The sequence below is a fragment of the Pagrus pagrus genome (assembly GCF_965226575.1).
Source record: "Pagrus pagrus genome assembly, chromosome: 5".
In the NCBI taxonomy this organism is placed as follows: Eukaryota; Metazoa; Chordata; class Actinopteri; order Spariformes; family Sparidae; genus Pagrus; species Pagrus pagrus.
In genome coordinates this window covers 16718379-16742676 of record NC_140189.1, presented here as the reverse complement: position 1 = coordinate 16742676, position 24298 = coordinate 16718379, and the positions used below count along the sequence as shown (strand labels likewise).

General features: G+C 40.5%; 1 protein-coding gene across 2 annotated transcripts; it reads left to right on the top strand.

Moving 5' to 3' along the window:
• Positions 1-8: 8 nt before the first annotated feature.
• Positions 9-23000, top strand: stag2b (STAG2 cohesin complex component b). 2 transcript variants are annotated; one of them, XM_084352661.1, is made up of 34 exons: positions 9-722; positions 2779-2906; positions 2986-3067; positions 3248-3391; positions 3537-3633; positions 3782-3858; positions 3944-4148; positions 5444-5595; positions 6775-6848; positions 6958-7081; positions 7687-7785; positions 7951-8030; positions 8237-8344; positions 8933-9044; positions 9153-9270; positions 9375-9478; positions 10422-10514; positions 10611-10700; positions 10817-11020; positions 11482-11552; positions 11683-11770; positions 11882-11962; positions 12090-12182; positions 12588-12762; positions 12902-13041; positions 13232-13333; positions 13433-13581; positions 14572-14700; positions 14922-15148; positions 16038-16257; positions 17242-17349; positions 17441-17567; positions 19223-19300; positions 21108-23000. In XM_084352661.1, the coding sequence occupies exons 2-34, from the start codon at positions 2863-2865 to the stop codon at positions 21129-21131; spliced, it is 3819 nt and encodes a 1272-aa protein (XP_084208787.1). In that variant the 5' UTR covers positions 9-722; positions 2779-2862; the 3' UTR covers positions 21132-23000. The 2 variants fall into 2 exon arrangements, with proteins under 2 accessions (XP_084208787.1, XP_084208786.1); XM_084352660.1 differs by having other exon boundaries at positions 17438-17567.
• Positions 23001-24298: the final 1298 nt, after the last annotated feature.

The following is a 24298-nucleotide window of genomic DNA, read 5'->3' as shown; positions in this document are numbered from 1 at the left end:
TAAATAATATAAATATAACAAGTATTTAGAATTTTCCATATGAATTAGACCATATAGAATTTTATCAGCTAGAAACCTGGCCAGTTGATGTTTGCTAAGACCTTCTGTGGATATTAATATCACAAATACATTTTAGATATAGAAACAGATATTGATAACCTACATGAGTTCTCAGCCGATAGATAGATGGTGGCCAAATTAAAATGTATATAAATGAATCATTTCAGTGATCGCTTCTCAAACAATGGAAGGAAGTTACACTGTAACGGTAATGACATCTTAATGACATTCTCAATTCGTTTCCCCTTGTTCAACACTAATTATAGGGAGATAGATTTAAGTCAGCATTGTATTGAAGTAGGTCAGACGTCTGCACTTAATTTCGTGGCGTTTCTCACGTTCGCTTGGATGAGGACAAAACACCGAGAAGTAGCATTCTTCAGCTGTAGTACTTGTCAGTGGCCACTAGATGTCAGATCAGCAACGGTGTATCTAATACGGGCATTGTGGCCGCTAGGTGGTAGCTCTGCACCAGGATTTCCTCCTCCCAGGTCGTCGAAACAACAAACCGAACTACGGAGCAAGCGGGGTGAGAGAACGTCCGAAACCGCCTCTGACCGCGACTTTTAAACTCTTTTTACAGATTTGTAGTGGAATTCAGACGGAGGCTGGATAAGTATAGTTAAAGTTACGATTCTGCCGGGACTACATTTCACAACAAGGTAAGTTAGCTGTAAAATGGCGGAGAGCTATCTGGAAGTTAGTTGATTTGTATTTTGCTAGCCGTCTCGCTAGCCAGGCTAGCGCTAATGTTGGATGAGCCCAGAGCGCGGATGTCTGCCTGAACCAAGTCGCTTCGCTAGCTCGCGGTACATGGCTACTTCGGTTGTTAGCAGGCTAACGAACTGGATTTTGGCCACAGAAACGCAAAATATTTAGTTCGTAGCCAAACGAAGCGTTTTATTGTTTCAAGCGACTTAGTTGCACTTTATATATTTGTAAACAAAGTGTTTGTTGCTTATGCAATACGGTACTGGAACTCCCGAGGCAAGATGGAGGACGCAAGGACGTGATGTTTTTTTAGGTAACGTTAGCATTAGCTGTTAGCATAGCTAACTACCGAGAGTTATTATCAGCTCGTTAATTGTCGCACCTTCGTTTTGATTATTTGCTTTATCTTCAGGCATGCACTGGACGTGACCGTTGTGAAGACAGAAGGCAGGTTTTGTCTTTGGAAACGTTAGTATTGTGTTGTAGCCGAAATTAGCATGCGCTAGTACAGTAGGGCTTGCGTTGTTTTGTTATTATGATCCAACTACGGTAGCGTTAGTAAATGCTGGCGTGTTCTCGATATCTAACGATGAGGCATTGCTCAGGCCTCCCCTGTTCGGCAGATCGAAGTTTTTTCATAATGAGTATCGTAGGCTTACTTTATTCAATTTCAAGTAGCTGACGCTTGGGAAAAGACGCCAAAACCTCGGTTGCGTAGCTAGTGGCGCTAGCACTAGCAGCGCACCGGCGTCAATTTTGACAGGCGCCGACGAAGAGCGCAGCCGTGTCGGCGTGGTTGGAGGGAACTGAGCCGGTAGTTTGTGCCATAGTTGACTTGCAGATATCCACACTGTTGGGTTTCAGAATTTCGTCTTATGTAAAATCGTCTTGTCTCGCTTCGCAGGAACAAGTTTATGAGTTACACTGGCCGATTTGGCGCCACTTTTTCAGTCTACACCCATAGAATCCCGTCGTCTTGTCATGCAGTAACGTTATCCCCTCGCTATCACGGAAATAGGCACGTTAACAGTTTCATAACGATAAGCCAATAAATATCCCAGTTAAGTTTAATCTCACTAAGTCGTAACTACCACATACACAAGGCTGATGTTGCACGACTCTACGCTGACTGGGAAGTCGTGGGGAATTTTACAATGGTCTTTATTTATTGATTGTGTAAAATGTGTGTTTGGTATGATCCCTAATTTAGCATATATAGGCCATCGTGTGCAGGATATTGATAGAAAGGATCCTATGACTAACGTTACATCGTTTTTTTTGTTGTTGTAACTACTCACTTATCTTAAATGCTGTTATAATTTAAGAATGACACACTTGCATGTCACAACTGCGTGTACTGGGACTGGAGACTTGCCTACAGCACCCAAAGGGGCTATATGATGGGTGGAGTTTAAGTTTGCCTTTTCAAGACTGAACAGTTGTCCCCCAAGTACTTTTATTGACTCCCCTGTCTGCCGTTCAGACATTTACATTGTCCCTGAATTACGGACAAAGCGAGAACCCTGATTTCAAAAGTTTCTATGCTCTTCCCTTTGATGTATGTGCCACCAATTTACACATCACAGCCATGCCATAGTTTCTCTGTGGCCTGCAGTATCTTGTTGATGTTGATACTGGCTTTCGATTGGTTGAGATGTTTGTGGGGCGGATAGTCCACTTCTATATTTGGTCATTGAGGAAGATACTCAATGTTCCTTGCGTGACGTTGTCTGTAAACCGAGGGGAGCAGAGAAAGAGAGGGAGCCAATGGCTAGACAGCTGAGCGTGACAGGAGCGTTTGTGTCCGCCCCCTGTTACCATGTGAAACCCTTTTTTTTTTTTCTTGAAAGGCATCAAAGAAACACTCGCTCACTACAGAGGATGTGATTTCAGTGAACATACACACCTTCGATGTTTGCTTCTGCAGCATTTATTGTTTCTGCTGTGTTGAAATGTGAAATAATACTGCTTGTGTAGCTCTCTAAATTACTGTGCTTCATATTCTAGGTCACATGCTACATCCCCTGTCTTGTATTTTCTGAGGATCTCAAGCCAGTCATAAGTTGAAGTTATCCAGAAGATGTTACAGAAATGATAGCAGCACCAGAAATACCATCAGAGTACTCCTATACTCAGTAAGTGCTTGCTTCCACTCAAATTGTAAGGTTGACATTTATTGGAATGTTCATTCTAATATTTGCTTGTGTCTACTAGGGACACAGACACCCGATTTTCTTCAGACACAGACTTCTCTGAGGATCCTGATGGAAGGAATCAAACTTTGGCGAAAGGAAAGGTATTGAAAGCACACAATGCCCTCTGCCCTTGTTTTGGATCAGGATATCCTGGTCATATGACACAATATTAGATCATTTTAGTTTTAGATGTTTGTGACAAGTATGTATAAGTAGCTTTGTCTTCTCTTAATCTCTGTGAGGATTCCCACACTGAATTATTCTTTATTCTTCTGTTCCAGGGTGGGAAGAAGGGGAAGAAGGCGGCAGGGGAGAAAGGCAAAGGTGGGAAGGGAGCAGGCCGGATAAATGGCCACCACCAGGAGAATGGCATGGAAAACATGATGCTGTTTGAGGTGGTGAAGATGGGCAGGAGTGCGATGCAGGTATGATTGGCAGGATCTTTGCGATTGCCATTTAGTTAAAAAAAATCTGATTTTCTTTTTTTGTTTGCTTTTTCTAATTTTTCCCCTTTTTGTATGAATAACCAAGTGGTCTCTGATTTTTAAATTTGCTTCTATTTTCCTGCAGTCTGTTGTTGATGACTGGATTGTCGCTTACAAACACGACAGAGATGTTGCTTTACTAGATCTCATCAATTTCTTCATCCAGTGCTCAGGATGTAAAGGTATGTTTGTTTGAGTTATCCTGCTCCACGATTGACCCTTTATAATACATTAGGGAAAAAATTTGGATCCTAGTGCTCCCTCCTTCCAGGTAGGTCTTCTGGACCATTTAGTAAATCGTCTTCTGTCTCATTTCTCTGTGTTTATCAGGTGTGGTCAGTGGGGAAATGTTCCGTAACATGCAGAACTCTGAAATCATCCGACGAATGACAGAGGAATTTGACGAGGTAACTTCACTTCATATAAAATAATTACATTGTCAATTATTTAGTCAATGCATTACTGATGATGTTCCCTCTGTGGCTTCTGTAGGATAGTGGTGACTACCCTCTAACCATAGCAGGACCCCAGTGGAAGAAGTTCAAATCAAGCTTCTGTGAATTCATTTCGGTGTTAGTGCGCCAGTGTCAATACAGTATCATCTATGATGAGTACATGATGGACACAGTCATCTCCCTTCTCACCGGACTATCAGACTCCCAAGTCCGAGCCTTCAGACACACTTCAACACTGGCAGGTAAGACGATCTGTGTGTGTGACATTTGAATGTCAGTGCTGATTTGCAGTAATTGGCCTGTTCTTCGAGCACACAGAGCTAGCCAGCTAGGTTAACTCTGGGGGCAGAGTACCCCTGGAAAAGCTTTTGCTCCATGTGCTTAATTTTAGTGCTCTCACACATTTTAAGTGTTCAACTCTTGAAGGTTGATGGAGGATAGCTCAGTAGGATTTCAGTTGAACAGAAGAGGAAAAAAAAAAGAAAAGAAAATCAGTGCAGACGCTGAGCAGCTTTCTCCTGGTGATGATTTCAAATATTTTGAACTGTAGAAACTACACCTGCATAGTGTGAAGTTTTACATTGTCGGGATGTTTTATGTCTTCACAGGACACTGTCATTAGTGAAACTTCTTTTTGTCATCCAAAACATCTATTTCTGTAGTGTTATTAGTAATTTGCCACTAAATGCCCATGGCAGACCGACATGTGAACGATTTATTTTGCCTCATTGGACCTCCTTTTAGTTTTGTAGCACTGGTAAGAGCGGGACACCGTACACTTTTATCATTGGCTTAGATTGTGTACAAATGAAAAGCAGCATAGCTGGATTTACCCGCTAAAAAAAAATGCCATAGACACCTGGTGGGGCCATATCATGTGGACAACAAAAACCACTGGCATGCAGAACATGCAGCCAATATCATCTACAGCATTGTACATTTTACAACAATCGTTGTAATTGAGTAGGTGTGACCACTGAACATTCATGTATTGTGCAGTGTAGGAAGCAATCTTCACCTGTAAGTGTTCACCTCTGACTTGATTTTGTGGTTTTTGTTTTGGTGTCACCGCTGGTTGTGGCTGCTAGCTTGAAGCAGGGCAGTTGGTACAGAGCTATTTAAGATGGTACCCTGTTTTTAATGTTTTCTTACTGCAAGCAGGTGAGGTAAAGAATATACTGGATGTAGCTAAAGGTGGTTTGAGTTTGATTCTTAGTTTATGGAGTTTGTTGACTCTATGTAATTTGAACATAGTTTAATCTGAGGTCTAATTAGTTAAAAGACAAAAGGATAACACTTTCTCAATTATTTTCTCCCGATTACAGATAAGTAATTTTCTAGTTTCCCATATTTTATCTGCTTTCAATGTTTGGTCACTGAAACATGTTGATTTGGTCAGCGGCTAGTTTATGTCTTACACTCATGAGACTATAAGCACACTCAAATTAAGTATAACAAGTTGGGAAAACTCACACGGCTAACAATGTTATTAGTTGTTGCCTCTTCTTATTTCTGATGTTACTTGTGTTTTTGGCAGCCATGAAGCTGATGACAGCCCTGGTGAATGTAGCTCTCAACCTGAGCATCAACATGGACAACACCCAGCGCCAGTATGAGGCAGAGAGGAATAAAATTGTGGCCAAAAGGGCTAATGACAGACTGGAGCTGCTCCTGCAGAAACGCAAAGAGGTAAGAGTTGCCACATGGCAATTTGCTAGATTTGTTTTAAAGCACCTCTTACCCAAGCCACAAGCCTTTTGCATTCAGACGAACACACATATTGCATTATTCAAATTCTGACTGGATTGTAGATGGCCCATAGGGCTGCACAATTAATTGAAATATAATTAAAATTCCAATATGGCCAAGTGCAATATCCAAATCGCAGAAGCTGCAATTTTTGATACAGGTCAAATGTGTGACAAAACAACATTATATTGAAGTCCTGGCCCACAAATCTTGTTCTCCTGATGTAAGAAAACGCATTTGTTTGGTACAGATTCTAACAAATGTCACATCATCAGGATTTTAGTAATTTTTATTGAATTGTGAAAATAATAACTGTGATGCAAACATTATCATTCTCATTAAACATGAATCATATTGCACTTGAAATATGTCAAATATTTGCAGTATGATTTTATTTATTTATCTTAATCACATCCTGCAGGACTAACTATCAGCAAATTCTGGCCAAATGCCGGAGATTTTTTAACAGTGGTTTATTGGGTTCATCAGCCAATGTGGAACAAACCAAGCTAGAGATAAGTTTTGCTTAACTTGGACGGAAAGTCAGAACTACAGACAGTTAATGTACATTAGTGTGCTCTCGCTGTGATGTACATGCACTGATCTTTAATATCCTTTATGTAAAATAAATACCCATACAGAGTTATGGGAAACCTGTCGAAATAACAACAGTATTTGTTTGGGAATGCCACCTTCTTGATGCAAATCATGAAAGACGCCTGCACACAGCCACCATGCTACCCAAGCCAACCAGTCAAAGCAATATGTGTAAGAGTAAATAGTTGTGAATGACTCTAGCTTGTAACCATAATCCCCCCCATTTTTAGAACTGCAACACCTCTGCAGGTGGTAGACCCGCAGTGACTGTGTTAGTGCTGAGTGTTATTTAGCTAGCATTGTCAGTTTGTTAGGTTATATAACAGCAGGCCCCACCGGGCATCCATCTGTTAGTTCACTTCGGAGCCACACCACAGCATGGTGGCATAGTTGGCTGTCACACATGTCTTGTTACGTTAACAATGCCTCCTGGTCACCTCGTGTTGTAGCATTCTAGTCACTCAGGCTTTGTGTTTGACCGCATACATTTGCTCATGTGTTTTGTTCTGCTCTTCATTTCAGCTCCAAGAAAATCAGGACGAGATTGAAAACATGATGAATGCAATCTTCAAAGGAGTGTTTGTTCACCGATATCGGTATGTCTTCACACAATGCACATCTATTTTCAAAACACCGTATCTTTGATATTGCTACAGAAGACTTTCTGTATTCTGTGTAACAAATACTCATCCAATGTTTTAACAGTGACTCGATAGCAGAAATCAGGGCAATCTGTATAGAAGAGATTGGAGTGTGGATGAAACTCTATAGCGATGCCTTCCTCAACGACAGCTATCTGAAGTATGTGGGATGGACAATGCATGATAAGGTGGGTCACATGAAGATTTCTTGACCTCTTTCTTTTTTTTACATCGGAGTTTGTCTCAGGAGTGTATGGGCACGCACAGACTGCAATCTCCTTCACTCTCCTGTTAGTTTAGTTGCACCTGTTACTGTAGGATAACTTCAGTGTTATTATTACATGAAGTCTGGCAAAGATGCATAATTCTCAGCAGTGCACAACATGAATCTGAACAGATGTGTAATCAGTCAGAATAAGTGAAAACACCCGTGTGGGCGTGCACAGTTGTTGAAGGTACAATCAGTGATTCAATTGCAAAGTGTAGTTACAAAGAGTCAGAACACAGGATTGAAACCTGCTGTTATTCCAGCACTGATTGACAGGTCTAATAGGCAAACAAAAATAAAAACAGGTGCGTCTGACTTTTTTAATTTAGTTTTAAGGTTAGTTTATTTCTAATACATGTTTTCGGTAAACACTGGGGAACATGTCTGTTTCTCAAGTTTGATCAGTTGAACAACCTTTTTTATTTCTTGGAGCATATAATTTACATATATTAAAAGTTACTGATTGCTGCTGCATACTGCAATTATGCACTGGATAAATGGCTGTTTTCTAATTCTCTACTCCAGCAAGGCGAGGTACGTCTGAAGTGTCTGACAGCTCTGCAGGGTCTCTACTACAACAGAGAACTCAACGCTAGACTGGAGCTCTTCACCAGTCGCTTCAAGGTGAGCACCACCTGCTGGACAACTTAAACACAACACCTCCAACTTTACCGGTTCACACAAACACTGGGCTGATGCCCTGTGGACACACATTTGTGATTGAACTGACTAATCCAATTAATCCTTTTGACCAAATAACTGAAATCTGTCATCTCTCTCTTTTCACAGGACCGCATTGTTTCCATGACTCTTGACAAAGAGTATGATGTTGCAGTACAAGCAATCAAACTACTCACTCTGGTCTTGAAGTAAGTGACTGTGTTCTTGATGGAATATGATGTGTGTGGTTGTAGTCCCAGCTTTCAGGTTGTTTACCACATATGAGTGGGACGTAGTCTTAACGTCAAGGACAAGCCCCTGTACACACCTATCAAGAATTACATCAAGTATATGTGTGCCAGCGGCAACTACTTTGGAACTTAAGTTGACTGTCTCTTTGTGTTTGTCTCTACAGTAGTACAGATGAGGTGTTGACCCCTGAGGACTGTGAGAGTGTCTATCACTTGGTCTACTCCGCACACAGGCCTGTCGCCATCGCAGCTGGAGAATTCCTCTTTAAGAAGTATGTCCGACATTAATCAAATATATCACTGAACAGGAGTCAGATTGGAATGAGTTCAGGAAAATTAATGCAGAGGCAGTTCAGGGAAGGAGGAGAATAAAAAGGGGACAAGTGAGAAATTGAAGAGTAATTTAACACCCTGCTGAAATCTTGTCTTTGCTGACTTCCAGTGAATAAATATTTTACCCTGCTGATATGAGGTACAGGTGGACTTAAGCTGGAAAAAACACTGTCGTTCCACCAAGTGTTGAGTCACTCTTAAAGATTATTAATTCAAGACTACAAATTGTTGGGGAAAACACATTTAATACTTCTACAAACTTATCTTTGTGGCTTTTGCATCAGTGTAAGTTTTTCTCATGTTCACTCCAACATAAACTCCAAGTGAAACTCAGGAGTCAAGTTTGTAAGTCAATCAGCGGCTGCTCTCTGAAGTTTAATTTTACAATTCAGTCAGTTAATACTAAGTCTATGTTGTGGCAGTTTTAATTGTGCAGATCTCTTGCTGCTTTTAGGAAATGCAGCTGGAGGATTATGTGGGCGTTTTGCTTTTGTGTGATACCAAACTAATGATTAATATTCTTAAAGATTGTTCAGCCAGCGGGAACCAGAGGAGGAAGGGGCCCCCAAGAGGAGAGGCAGACAAAGCCCCAACGCCAACCTCATTAAGACCACTGTCTTCTTTTTCCTGGAGAGTGAGGTATATTATCAGGCTAATTTCCTTAACTGTCACACAGGCTACAATTTCTGATAGAATTTTAAGCAAGCCAATCAGCCATCCTTCATCTGCGTGAATGTCTCTCTTTAGCTCCATGAGCATGCAGCCTACCTAGTGGACTCCCTCTGGGAATGTGGTGCAGAGCTACTGAAGGACTGGGAGTGTATGATCAGCTTACTGCTAGATGACCCATTGCCAGGAGAGGAAGGTATGGCACTGGTTCCTCACAAGCCTATGTCACAGAGCACAAATGTGACATTGATCATTCTGATTCTTATGTGTGTTCTTATGTATTATTATTTTTTTCTCCAGCTCTTACAGACAGACAAGAGACGGCGTTGATTGAAATAATGCTGTGCACTGTACGCCAGGCCTCTGAATGCCACCCACCTGTTGGAAGAGGCACAGGGAAACGGGTAAGAATGGCTAGCACACTTTCAGAATTAGACCAAAAGTGGTTTAAGGGGGAGTCAGGTATTGCCTGGCTGTCCGTGGATTGTCACACTGACAGTTATGTTGAAAATTGATCACTTTACTTGAGTCCTGAATGAGTGCAAGCTGAATCCAAAGACTGTTTAAACATTCCCTTCTCACAGCACTTGCACAGTTAATATGCCCTTAAATAACTGTGCTCCAGCCATTATAAATGCCAGTCATGTATCTGATTGTTTTTCAACCTTTGCTTACTTCTTTGCTGTGTGTGACAGCTGTATTTGCAACATAGAAAACATTTTCGTAGATAAAAGGATTGTTCTCTACACATGGTTGATTATGTTTGTGGAGTGTCACATAGAAATAGGTTTGATTTTTTTTGAATATATTAAATACTGACAGTGATGAATATGCTGCAATGTTTTGTGCTTATGTTGACACACTTTCTGTGATGTCAGGTTTGAGATAACAGCCTGCAAAACATTTTGCAATATTCGACTTTTGTGAAAAGCTGAGGTGAAAAGCTGAGGTGTAGCTATAATTTGCCTCTTGACTGTTCTATTTACAAAATCTGACATTCCGACTAATTAACGTTAAAGTCTGTGAAGATTGTGAGACGAATCCTACATTATTTCTTATTGGATTTAACTGTTGGAGCTTGCTTTTGTCTTTAAATATGTATTTGAAAACTGTGCAATTGAGGCCTGTTTCAAGAATGGGGTTTATTGAAATAACAGGATAAATTTGAATTCTGTAAAATGTGATCATTTTTGCACATGGCAAAAAAAACATAGCTGAGGTTGAAATAACCAGAAATAGCCTGGTTGAAAAGTAAACTGTACAAAATGTCAAAGAGTAGACCTTTTCCCTACATGAACACAAACTACTTGTGAAGACAAGCATCTAACTTTCTGAATCTCTGATCAGGTGATGACGGCTAAAGAAAAGAAGACTCAGATGGATGACAGAACCAGAATGACTGAGCTGTTTGCTGTGGCTTTGCCCCCTCTACTGGCCAAGGTTTGTTATATCCCTTCTGTGTTTCTAACCAGCACTCCTCTAAAGCGCTGCTGGCTTCAGGTGTGTAATATATTATGTTCAATGTTTGTTTTACAGTACGCTGTGGATGCAGAGAAGGTGACTAACTTGCTGCAGCTGCCTCAGTTCTTTGACCTGGAAATTTATACTACAGGACGTCTGGAGAAGGTAGGACAGTTGTCAGACAAACTCGATCAGTTAATTTAACACAATATCAAATGGGTTTATTTTCCTCATTGACTGCAGTCTCACATGATGTGTCACTCTTTCTCTCTCTAATCCAGCACCTGGAGTCCCTGCTGCGTCAGATCAGGGAAATTGTGGAGAAGCACACAGACACTGAAGTTTTGGAGGTCTGCTCCAAGACTTACCATGCCCTCTGCAATGAGGAGTTCACAATCTTTAACAGGGTGGACATTGCCCGCTCCCAGCTGCTAGATGAGCTGGTGGACAAGTTCAACAGGCTATTGGAGGATTTTCTACAAGAGGTAGGAGTGACAAGATGCACATGTATGCACACTTAATCATGCATGTTTGTTCTCCTTTACCTTTTATTAAAGTGGACCTAATCCTCTTACACCCCAACAGCTCTACTCCTTCATATTATCACCACCATGTTTGCCTTTTGACGTTTTGCATTGTTGCCTGAACACCTCAGGGCAAAAGTAACTAAATGGTCACAGTAAATTTCACAATAAACAATAAACTTTGATTGAGCTTCAAATCTGTCGTTTGTGTTTTACAATTTTTTTGAATAATTAGAACGTACCTTACAAGGATGTCAAACTTTAACGCTTCTTCACACGCTAAGAAATTTCTCACACTGTTTCACATAGAGATATATTTCAATTTTATCTGAAGAATCTGAAAAAGTTGCATTCATATCTGTTCCAGATGATTCAGTCTTTAACAGATGAGTAAATATCTTGATGAAATGTCTCTTCTCCAGGGTGAAGATGCTGATGAAGACGATGCATATCAGGTTTTGTCAACTCTAAAAAGGATCACAGCATTTCACAAGTATGAAATTTATTCTCTCTGGAGAACCTGTTCATTTTCTTCATATATATCCCCCCTTTACAGTAAAAATGTACCTGTGGTTCTGTGCACGTATCTAAAACTGACTAAGGCTTTCTCCTCTCTGTTACAGTGCACATGACCTGTCGGGATGGGACCTCTTCACCAGCAACTTTAAGCTTCTCAACACAGGCATAGAGAATGGAGACATGCCTGAACAGGTTATTAATTATACACAGGCACCAACTGTTACATGACTAGAAGAATATCAGTTTTTCATGTGTGCTGATAAATTTCAACCCATCTGATATAAAATGTTTTCTTGTGAGCAGATAGTCATCCACTCACTGCAGTGTACCCACTACGTGATCCTGTGGCATCTGGCCAAGTCATCTGAGGGCAGCTCCAGGAAGGTGAGGCCTCCTGAAGACAAACCCATCGTCCCTGTACTCTTTATATCTCACTACATCCTCTGCACTGTTTTGAATTGCATACGTGAGTGGAAGTGTGCCCTTAAAAAAATTCAGCTTTTTTTTCCAGGATGACCTGGTGACCCTGAGGAAGCAGATGAGGGCATTCTGTATGATGTGTCAGCGCTACCTCACCAATGTCAACACAGCTGTCAAAGAACAGGTGACACAGACACGTCTACAGAAAATCTACATGTAGTAGTAACATCTGCTTAAAAACAAAGCAAGAGAAGGGCATAATGTTTAAAATGGCAGTCATCAACAATTAAAAATATTTCGGTAAAACCCATTTACTCTCGAGGCTTGCTGCCATTCATTGCAATCACTGTGGATTGTTCAATGCATAGCTTATCTTTCTTAGTTGTCAGTATGTGATGAAAAAAACTTTTTGCTGAAGCCATCTGTGCCTCACAACTGATGTAAGAAGTCTGACTTCACAAACCCATTAGGTGCCCTTTATAATTACACTAAGAAACCTAGATTAAAACTTCTGTGCAAGGAGTCCATTTGTATTGCACCTACACATGCTGAGTTTTTGTCCTAATTTTTCCTCTCTGTCCTCCTCCAGGCATTCACCATCCTGTGTGATCTCCTGCTCATCTTCAGCCACCAGATGGTGTCCGGAGGCAGAGAACACCTGGAGCCTCTGGTCTATTCCCCAGAGGACTCGCTGCAGTCCGAACTGCTCTCCTTCATCCTGAACCACGTCTTCATAGACCAGGACGATGACACAAATAGCACAGGTACAAATGCAAATGTGTAGTTCAAGCAGCTCATTTACTTTCTCCTCTGCTCCAATAGGCAAGGAGAGCAAGTAAAAGGATGGTTTTTCAAATTCAGTATCCAGCCTTTAAACTGTCACCTATTTTTTTTGTCGACCAGATGGGCAGCAGGACGATGAGGCAGTAAAGATTGAAGCTCTGCACAAGAGGAGAAACCTCCTGGCTGCCTACTGTAAACTGATCATCTACTGTGTGGTAGAAATGAGGACTGGAGCAGACATCTTTAAACAGTACATGAGGGTAAGTTGAAGTTGAAGCTTTTAAAAGCATTCAAAATGCAGTTGTACATTGTAGCTATTAACCAAGGAGGACTGTGCAGGAGCAACACATGGTTTTCACAAAGTCTGTTTTACATTAACGACATGATAATTAACTGACGTATACAGTGATGATTTTTCATTTTCCAGCAATTTTTGCTTTTTCTTTGCAGTATTACAATGATTATGGTGACATCATCAAGGAGACTATGAGTAAGACTCGGCAAATCGACAAGATTCAGTGTGCCAAGACACTCATCCTCAGTCTGCAGCAGGTCGGTTTACACACTAGCTAATGTATTAATTCTGACAATAGTTCTGACCCTTGTCTATGAGATTGTTGATCTGTTGTTTCACACCTCTCTCCCTGCTAGCTGTTCAATGAAATGCTGTCGGAACTGGGTCATGGGTTCGATCGCTCCTCCTCTGCGTTCTGTGGAATCAAAGAGTTGGCCCGTCGTTTTTCTCTAACCTTCGGTCTCGACCAAGTCAAAACCAGAGATGCCATTGCGATGCTGCACAAGTAAGACTTCATTCTGCTGTTAATACAGTGCATTGCTCTTCTTGCATTTTTGGCCTTGTATCTGGGAACTGTCATGTTGGACAAATTACTCCTTGAATACTGTGTTTCCTCTTCCTGTGTTATTTTTTCCTCTGGATTTCGGAGAGTATTAAGGGATAATATGTCGCAGTTTTGCCTGTTCCCATGCATCGAAAGTGTTGTAGAAAATCCTAAAAACAAAAAAAAAAAAAAAAAAAAACAACCCACACACTAATCAGAGGAGCTGCACAAGATGTTCCTTGTTATCTCTTTTTAATTGAGTGTACAAAATCAGACATGTGAATTATTGGATTACAATCTCAGTCAGGTTCCAGGAAAGCCGATGTATGCACGTTTGCTATGTTAGCTTGGGTATCCGCTACAGTTGTGCACCATATGGGCCGCTATGTAATGTGATATGCTGGGTGTGCAACTGGTGTTAAAGTAATGAAAGACGGGCTAAAGATTCTGCTTTGTGTCCATCTACCATGTAAAATGTTTAAACTTTTAAAGTGATAAAGCAAAGCAGTATATTATACCTCAATGTGACACAACTGCTGGGTGTAGACGAGTGAAATACACAGTGATGCAGTGTACGCTCATAAGTGTTACAAAACTATAAAGGTCTGGTTTGGATCTTGTTTAATAACGAAGAACTCCTTCAAACTTGACATACTAATCAAGTTTGATTATCAACATAAGTCAGATTAATATCCAGTATTAATGAAGGTTTTATTATAACCACAATATCCATGGTTTCAAGGACATTTGTGGTTTGACTGTCAGTGTTAACACACTTCTCTGCCCTGCTGAAAAACCTTTTTGAGGGAAACCAAAGAATGTTAATGACTGTTTGACACATCAGATTTTTGTCAGTTTCATTACAGACTTTGGGTCAACTGTTACCCTATAACCAATTCTTTATCTCTGCTAACAGTGTGTTATTCTTCTTTCTGTCTCTGCATCTCCCAGGGATGGTATCGAGTTTGCGTTTAAGGATCCTAGTCCCCAGGGAGAAGGAGGCCCTCCCCTCAACCTGGCTTTCTTGGACATCCTCAGCGAGTTCTCCTCCAAGCTTATGAGACAAGACAAGAGGACTGTGTAAGTTTTTTTTTCTACTTAGCTGATGGGTATGGGGGGCTTCAGTGTCTCAGTGTAACAGGTGTTTGTGACAACTGGTGCAACTGGTGGTTCTGATGCGTGAGTGGTTGAAGTGAGGCCTCCAGTTGGAATGTGCACCTGGTTTTGTGTGTAAAGTTCATTCTTTGCATGGATGTATGAGTTTGTTCATCTTGTCTATGTGACCTTCTGCTTCTCCCCAGCCACATGTACCTGGAGCGCTTCATGACGTTCCAGATGGCACTGCAGCGAGAAGACTGCTGGCTCCCGCTCATCTCCTACAGGAATTCCCTGCAGGCTGGCGGTGATGACGATACCATGTCGGTGATGAGTGGCTATTCCAGCAGAGGCTCCTCCATCCGCTCCAAGAAGATCAAGCCTCCTGTTGCTACAGCTGGAACTTCAGCAGCCAAGAGGAAGCTGCCAGAAGGTATCACACGCACAGGAATCAGAAAAATTGGTTTTAGGTTAATTGTAGTGTGGTTCAGTTAATGCAGGCAGCCTCAAAACTTGCAGTTTTCTGTTGTGACCTATAAACACCAGTCAGTTCAAACTACTCAACACCTGCCAGGGGGCTGAGAATAGGTCTCGATGAGAACCACATAAATTACAGTGCAGCTCAGCATTGATGTTACAAAAGCAGGGTTGGAGCCCAGATTAACCCAAATGCGTTCCTAGCAGCCTGGCTCAGCTGATGGGAGAGGAGATTAAACGGCAGATGGTGGGAAAGAGTCAAACTGCTCCTTACCAAACACACAGTCACTTAAATTAGTCTTATATATATATATGAATGTCTGTGGGTTTGCTTACGACCAAGGATGTCTGTAGAATATTTAATTATGAAATGGATAAATCACTCCATTTACATGGTAGCAACATGCAGTGCCCAGTGGAAAAAACATCAGTACAGGATTATAGTGCGGCCAAAATCAAATTGGTTTGGTGGTACTTCCTAGCATTTTGGTGGGGTTGCAACCCCTTTTCATAGTTTTGGATTTCACTGTCAGGATTATTTCTGGTGTTCTCTCCTTAACCGTGAATCTTAAACCCCACCTTCTATGTAAGCACAGACCTCTGGGTACACTGGGTGTACAGTCATCACCACCCAGTACTGTGTTCCATATCCTTTGGGAATATGCCAAATTTAAATTCAGAAACACAATACCAATACTCTGCATCTCTTTAAACCTCATGTCCTTGTTTTGAAACTTATTGTTCATATTCAATTTTGTTAACTTGGGCAAAGTGTTGGGCCCTCAGAATAAGCATGTGCATGTTTGCTGGGACTTTCTCTAACACTTTGGCCCCCTCCTTTCCAGAGGAAAGCAGCAGCAGCGAGGTGTGGCAGCAAAGCATGCAGACCCCAGTCATGTTGCCGTCCCCGCACCTCACCTCCACTGCCATGCGAGACCCCAAGAGGGGTCGTGATGACAGCTTCATGGGGGTCTATCCCCTTCCTCACGACCAGCAGCAGCCCCACCAACACCCACAGCACCATCAACAGACGCCTCAGCACCACCAGACACCCATGGATTACAAGTATGCATGCCCCACTGTTGCATTCCTGAAGTGTAACGATGCAGTCACTTCACAGTTTGGTACAATACACGTTACAGGGGGTCACGGTTCAGTACATACAAGATATGTTTAACAAAGTTTAAATGTCACTGTAGATTATTTAAGTCCTTCATAGGCATAACATGAAAACTAAACTGTTTTCAGGTTTCACCTTTTTTTTTCCCGTTCAGTTTGCATTTTAAATTTCAGTGCAGAATCCAACGATTAACACCATGGTTGGCCAGATCACCAGAAACAAATGTTTTACGTAACAATGATTACCATGAAAGTTGCTGGGACCTTTACGGTTCACTGTTAATTTATGTCATTAGTGTTCACTCTTGCTTTTAATGTATGTCTATTAAAAGAAGTTCCTTTAGGGGGGCATGATTAATATGGAGATTTCTTTCAGCTCCATGGTGTACACATAAAACCTTTTCTACACTATTAGCTTCCACAGTCCAACATTAACGTTTCTTCTCCTCATTTGCCGCGTTGCCTCAGCATTTCAGAAGCTCTTTAATGACCATTTTATTTTAATTAAGTATCTGTTATTTCCTTACATCTTAATGCTTCTGACCACAAGATTTTATAAAGATATCTAGGCCCACATCCAGGCTCATCATTTAGTTCAATGGATTACTTATTCTCCGAGAATGGATCAGAGGACTGGAATATGAGCCAAAATACATTAGGACAGGGTTCAATGTAATTTCCCATTTGCATGCTATTAATTTTGAGGGCAAACGGTAGCAAAATGCTTGCACTTAACAGCCTGCCAAGTGTTGGCCCTACTGGGACGGTGACTGACTAGTTTATTTATCCAACCTGACTTTTCACAGGAGCTAGGCCAGTGAGCCATCTATATACTGTTGTTGTATCTGACATCCTACTGGTATCTCCAGTTAAATCACCAAATATATGCGGATTAAAATCATTGCTAATTATACGCTCTCGTGCATTCAGTTCCCAGGTGACGTGGATGCTGGCTCAGAGACAGCAAGAAGAGGCACGCCAGCAGCAGGAAAGAGCCATGAACTATGCCAAGCTCAGGACCAATCTGCAGCATGCTATGTAAGACACACGCACATCTGCACATAGATGTGCAAGTGAAAATGTAATGTAAAGCATGTTTCCATAATTATACAATGGTTTGTTTTAGCAGTCGTCGCGGCACTGGGCTTATGGAGGAAGACGAAGAGCCGATCGTGGAGGATGTGATGATGTCATCTGAGGGTCGTATGGATGACCTCAATGAAGGCATGGACTTTGACACCATGGACATTGATCTGGTGAGATACACATTTAGCTGAATTAGTGTTAATTCATTTTTACTTCAGTGTCCTGTGTTAGTCTCATACCTCACTCAACTATCAGACTGTCTCTGAAAATCAAATTACATTGATATAAGACATATTACCTTTATTTTATACACCTCATAAGATTTCATTCTGAGGCAACATTATTTGCTGTTGTTTCTACTAATTTCACATCTGGTCGTAGCACAGTAAGGCCAGATGCTACATCTGGAGATCCATTATGGTCTGGTGATTTTACAGTCACAATACCGGCTGCAAAGCCGAGCAGCGAGAAACAGTTACTCGAAATCTGATTCTAATGATGACACAATATTAATACCTGAAAACACGGACGCTAAAAAAAAAACCCCTGAAATTCTCATGAAGCCCTGTATGTGCATATCATGCTATCTGAGGCCGTCACCTAAGAAGTAGCAACCTCACGACCCTGCCTGCGAGACTGCAGCGTAGGCATCATTAGGCATAATCAATTAAGATTTTTACTGCCAAATATCACAAATGTGTCTCAAGGGGCTTTACAAGTGTGTACAGCATATGACATTAGACTTTAGACCCTAGATTCACATGAGGAAAAACCTCCCACAAAAACTATTTAACAGGGAACAAATGGAAGAAAGCTCCGGTTTAAATACCAACAATCTTTTTTTTTCTCTTTAATCTATGTCTGTGTATGTGAAGGCAGCTCGGCACTAATCATTTTAAGTACCCACAGTAAAATACTGTAGTCCTTTTTTGTTTTGTTTTATGGTAAATTGGTTTCCAGAATTTACCAGCCCCTCTCAGTTTTTCCATTCAGTTTGATTTTTATTGAAGCTCAACTAAGCAAGTTATCTTTTTCATGACAAAGATTATAATATATCCTAAATTTATTACATTTTTGTTACTGGTTTCGCATGAATTCTCTGCCTGCCTGGGGGGAAAACCAGTCAGTCATTTTATGAAAAGACTGCTTTGTTTAGCACACAACCATTATAATGAGCATCTTGTGTTGATTTTTGCATTTAACTTCAAAGTGAGCAAGGAAGACAAAAGGAAATGATCAAAGGAATTGTTGGCTCTGAGGAAGGGGATATCTGTCTTTTGGTTTTTAAAAAGATGATGAAAAATGTAATGTGTCAACAGGGCCTTGCAACTGTTGGTACAACATGAGGCAACATGACTAATTTATATGACCATTGAAGCCAACACCACAAAACCATGTATGATGAGTGTAAAGCCAGAATTAAATTTTATCCGAGACATTTGTCTATGTTGGATGCTTACGCTTGTGCTGCAGTCCATGAGAAAAGGTTCCAAATGTCATATTGAATCTACCAGAAAATTGAACAACTGGCCTGGTTTCTCTAAATTCACTCCAGTCGTTGTTTTGTGATAAATTCTTTCCAAATAGAGCTGCAGGAGTTCAGTGCTGCTGAAATTATGCCTCTCCTTTTTTTTAATATCGTGTTGCACATTTAAAAAATCTATAATGTCAGAATGTTAATGTTTTATTCACAGTATCGTTCACCCCTAATTTTTAGTAAGGGCAAAGATTATTCTAATATACATTGGTTGTCTGCCAAAACAGCTGTTGGAACAGGAAAAGTTGTTGGAGTATCTGCTGTAAACGTGCTTCCTTTCTCTTCTAGCCACCCTCTAAGAACCGTCGTGAGAGGTCTGAGCTCAAGCCAGACTACTTTGACCCTGCTTCTATCATGGATGAATCGGTGAGTAGCATCTACAGTGTATCACTTAGATCTGTTTCACCTTGTACGCTGACTGCCAGTGATCTGATGGTGTGATTTGAAATTCAAATTTGTCCATAGATTGCAGTTATATATAGAGCAACAAACAAAGACTCCAGGTGTGTTTGTGTAATGGCCAGCTGGAGAAGCTTGTGAGGCTCACTGAGAGCTGACACAATTTGTGATGTCCTCTAACAAAGTAAACCGACTTCGAACTAAATTTAGATTGATTCTGTGGATGCTAGTACACAATGATGGCTCACAACCAATCACATTAGATGGACCACTCGCAAGCATGTTGTATTTGGGTCACTCTGTGCAGCTGTGCAAAACATTTAGACAAGTTCAGCTGACCAACCTGCAATGCACTGCAGCCAAGTCCAACATTTCTCATCGATTTCAAAGCTACCTTTTTTGCCCATGTAAACACGCCACATTGTATTTGTTTCAGAATGTGCTGCTGGACTTAAATTCTTATTTCAGCATGTCCCAACCTTAAGAAACCCTGGGGATTTGCCTCGGGGTTTGTTCTTACACTGGCCTTTGAAATGCAGGACTCCCCCAGAGACTTGCTCAATATAGAGGGTGTTTTGTGTCAACTCAAAATAATTTCATTGTCACGAAAAATATCACAGCAGAAATCTGTTTTCTCTCCACCAAACACTTCGCGTCTTGTTCCATTAAGCTTTTCTGAGAGCAAAGAACCAGCATGCAGCACACACGCTGCTCAGCTTTTAAAGCTCGACACCACTGCACCCCAGCTCGCAACAAGTCTGCCACAGATCCATTTCTTCTGCTCTGAAGTACATTTACACAGTGTTGGTAATGATGTGGCGGTAGATGAGATTTTATTTTGAAACGGCAGAGAGAGATTCAAATACATGATGCTGAGTGATATCAAAAATGTTGAAAATAACCAGTTGTTAAAGCTCCTGTTTGCGGTCAAACGGCATTAGTCAAAGCCTTGTTACATTTTTATTATGTTGGATTATTTTGTCCCTTGACTTGGTTAGTTCAGAATCATCCAGAAGTTTGGAAAGTGCACAATTTTAACAGTTATGTTTTCAAGGTTTGGAAATGCTTCGGTTTGAAAAAGAAAATCACTTAAAAATGATTGATTTTCAACATAATTTCAAGTGTTTCAAGTGTTTCATTCACACAATCCCTCATGTAAGCCAGAATTCTTGAATCTTGAACTTAAACAGACCTGTCATCATATTTGTTTGTTGTCTCCCGATATTGAAATTCGCAAGAAAAAAATAATAGTCATCAAACATACAGTCAAAGTGGATATGAACAGCTGGTAAAAAAAACAAAAAAACAATGACGATGTGCATCGATTGCTGTGGGTATAAGGGAGTTCTGTTAACTTTATTTTTTCACATTTGCCTTTATGCTAACAATTTAGATGGGATCGTAAAGGCTTTGAGTCTGTAAATTTAGGTACCTTGGAAGTGCTCAAAGTGCTTGAATTTCACTCTAAAAACTGCAAACCCACCTTGAGAACATCTGCTGTAATGATGAGTGGCTGTTCAGAGACCCAACTAGTTTGAGTTTAGACAAATGTTCTTAATTTAATTGGTTCAATTACTTGACCATATGATAATCTGTCAAGTAGTTGTGTATTAGACATAGACCACTATTTATGTAAATGCTATATGTAAGAAAAAAGGTTTGATGTTAATTTAATATCGGCATGTGATATTCCTACAAATGCTTCTCATATTAAATGTGATTTTTTTTAAACTTGAAAACTGATGATTAAAGCTGTTTTTTTTGTTTCTTCTAGGTCCTTGGGGTGTCCATGTTTTAAGCTAATATCCAGATGATTTTGACGCTGGGATAACAGAAGAGGCGCTTTGTATTTAAAGAGAATTTTAGATGCGAAAACAGAAGTGTTTTCTGTAAGAAAAAAAACAAAACTACAAAAAAAATTCTGGCTTGTACTCCACGTGGACCAATGACGACCCACACTCAGTGTTGCTTGCTCAGAGAGGACTTTGTTTCAAATATTTACTTTTATAATCTTGGGTAAGCTCTTCCTGTTCAGAAATAGTGTAACAGGCCACTTCCAAACCTATTAGAGATGAGACATGTCTGAAGAAAGAAAAATCCATATAGCTTTTTTTCCTCTTTCCTTTTTTTTAAAAACGGGGATGAATTGGTGTGTTTAACTTAAGAAACATTTTTTGTTTATGTCTAACCCTTTTTACAATTGTAGTAAGTTACCAGGTGTGAAGTAGTAATTTATAAACAGACTGTAGTAGCTTGCTTGTACTGTGTTAGCCAAGTGGATGGAGGTCTTTTATGTTTCTGTGCTCTCTCTCTTTTTTTTTTTCTCCTCCCTCTATCTCTTAAGTTTTGTTTCCCTGTTGTTGGGCCTGATGTGAGGTCCTGATAACCACTGGTGGTTAAGATGGTTAGATGTCACGTAGAATCAGTCATGATCCCTTTATGCTGTGAAGATTCCCAGAGTCCACTGAACGCTCCACACTGTTAAGCAGTGAGTCCTCGAGCTTGCCCCCAAGATTTGGACAACTCCTTAACCACCATCTACTAGAGAAATGTGTCCCCCCTCCCAACAATGAGCAGATTTTTATCCCAGTAGTGCCACTGTGTGGGCTCTGGCAGAAAGCAGCTCGGTCAAAGAATTACACATCTTTTTCTCTTAAAATCCAGCAGCATAATGTTGAAATGGGTATCTCTACATTTTAAATAAAAGTTATATATGAATCGGTGCTGATTTTATATATGTGCTTTTTTGTTTTCTTATTTTCAACTTTTCAACCTTCAGTCACAAAGTTTGAGAAATGTGTAAGTAAAACAAAAAAAAAATGAAAGCATGTCAAGCCATGCGTCAAGGAAGATTTTTAAATTTGTATTTTTACGTTTTTTTTTTCTTTTCTTTTTTCTTTTTGTCTTGATAATGTCTTCGGGTTTCTACCTTTTTTCCTACATGTAAATTAGTTTGGATAAAACTAATGAAAAGACTTGTGAAATTCAGCTTTAAGGTTTTCTCAACATGAAAAGTCCTGTCACAAAAATACTTAAAAAGATTTCAAATGTAAACCGTGAAAGGTAGTCATTCAGACAATACTGAAGATGAAAGTTATTCAGCAGCGCTGTGGCAGCTAGACAAAGCTTAGATTTTGACATATATTTGTCACACACAAGTTTTAATGAAATGTTTTGTCTACTGAGCTTGTTATTTTGTAGTCATTCCATGCTTAAGCCTTAAACATGCTTGTGAAGGTCACCTTCTCTCACAGTAAATCTTCCATGTCAGAGGATCAGTCATGTTTAAAGGTGGATAATTGGCTTCTTAGAACATGAAACATGAGGTGGTCAGATGTAATGTGATAAAGTAGATGAACAGCCTATATGTGTTTTGCCTAATTATTTTATGTAAGTAAAAAAGAAAATTCTTTTAAGGAAAAAGTACTGTTTATTGTTTGTTACTTACCACTACATTGGTATAAATTCTTATTAGATCATGTGTATATATACAAAATTTAATTTTTTTCCTTCCTTTTGGCCATTTCTGTGTTTTGTTTTTTTTCTGCACTCTTGCCTACACTCTAAGTTGTTGTCTATTATCCCATCCTCCTCTTTCGGTCACTCTGTTTTCTGATTTGTACTTGTCTGGAGACAGTAACTTTTGAATAAAAATCAACACATTTCATCTGTGGCACTTTTTACTTTTGACCACAATGAACCTACTACAGGTTATACAGGGGTTAATCACATCCAGGCTGCACCTAGTTCTTAGGGTGAATAAAGTTTAGGTGGGGAGATGGTTGAGTTATTCACTTTCGTGGCTCAAGGGGGCAGTATAGTCTAAGGCAGATATCCAGTCTGCTATCACTTCACTTGGTGTCACTCTCTTTGTAATACATGTATCTTTTGTCACTTTGCTTAAAAGGCTATGAATATGTATTCTCAGGCCCTCTGCATCTTCAATGCACACATCTCACTGTATGCGACAGCTTTTACATCTGTATAAAAAGGGCCCATTGTAGCGAGAGTAATGTCTTGTTCATCGCAGACAAAGAGCGCCATAGTTGCTGTAAATGATAAAAGTGAGGACACGAGGTAGCGGATGAAAGCGACAGAGACTTCTGTGCTAAGTGCATGATTAATAAAGAGGATCTCAGATCAATGCTGGCGTATTAGAATAGGACCTGGCACAGAGCTCCCCTTCATGTCCAGCCCTGTGATACATGAAGAGGCTCATCTATCACCACGTCAGTCTGCTTGTCGCATGTCGCACGTCAGAGTAATGTGCGGGAAAGCACTTTAGCCTGTCTTCTGAGCTGTCAGCCCTTTTGCTAATGCGCTGTTAGTGTTGTTCATGCAGAAAAAGACCAGAGAGAGCGTTTAGACCGCTGTGTGGCTGTTGTCATGTTGTCAAACCAGTTTTATGAGCACCAAGGAGGTGTTTTATGTTTACATCTCGATGGATTATTTTCCCTCTAAATTTCTCTCTCTGATTTGTTCCCACAGCGGTGCATCTTGTAGGTCTGAGTTAGGTGAAGGTGTGTTACTGAGGTCAGGGCTGCTGAGTTTAAATCAGAGCCACAGCCTCTGCACGGCCAGATTGTATTTACTCCTGATAACCTGCAGGCCCTATCAGTTCAGCTGGTATTGAGACCTCAGAGAGGGTCAAGGAGGACTGGGAATCATGATATCACACATGCATGTGCAGAGTTCACTGGGGAAACTTGTCGAACAGGATCTGAGAACTGTTTCATGGGCATTTGAAACGAACATATCTACTCTACATTTAGCACAGCCACTCATAATATGGACTGAAGACCTTAGCAGAGCTGCTGTACATGGAAGATGAGACTTTTCCAGCGTTCTGCACGAAGATAACCCGTAGAATTTTAATTCCGTGGTTAAATCATCAATGGGAGCATTGGTGGTAATCTCCTCGGCTTCTAAGGGCAAAGGAAAGCAGCTGACCCCGGAAAATCATTT

Excerpts from the sequence above, each read along its gene's own strand:
- stag2b (XM_084352660.1), top strand. The coding sequence starts at position 2,863 with ATGATAGCAGCACCAGAAATACCATCAGAGTACTCCTATACTCA. Across the intron at positions 3,634-3,781 it reads CCAGTGCTCAGGATGTAAAG|GTGTGGTCAGTGGGGAAATG; the intron begins GTATGTTTGTTT and ends TGTGTTTATCAG. Across the intron at positions 13,582-14,571 it reads GCCATTGCGATGCTGCACAA|GGATGGTATCGAGTTTGCGT; the intron begins GTAAGACTTCAT and ends TGCATCTCCCAG.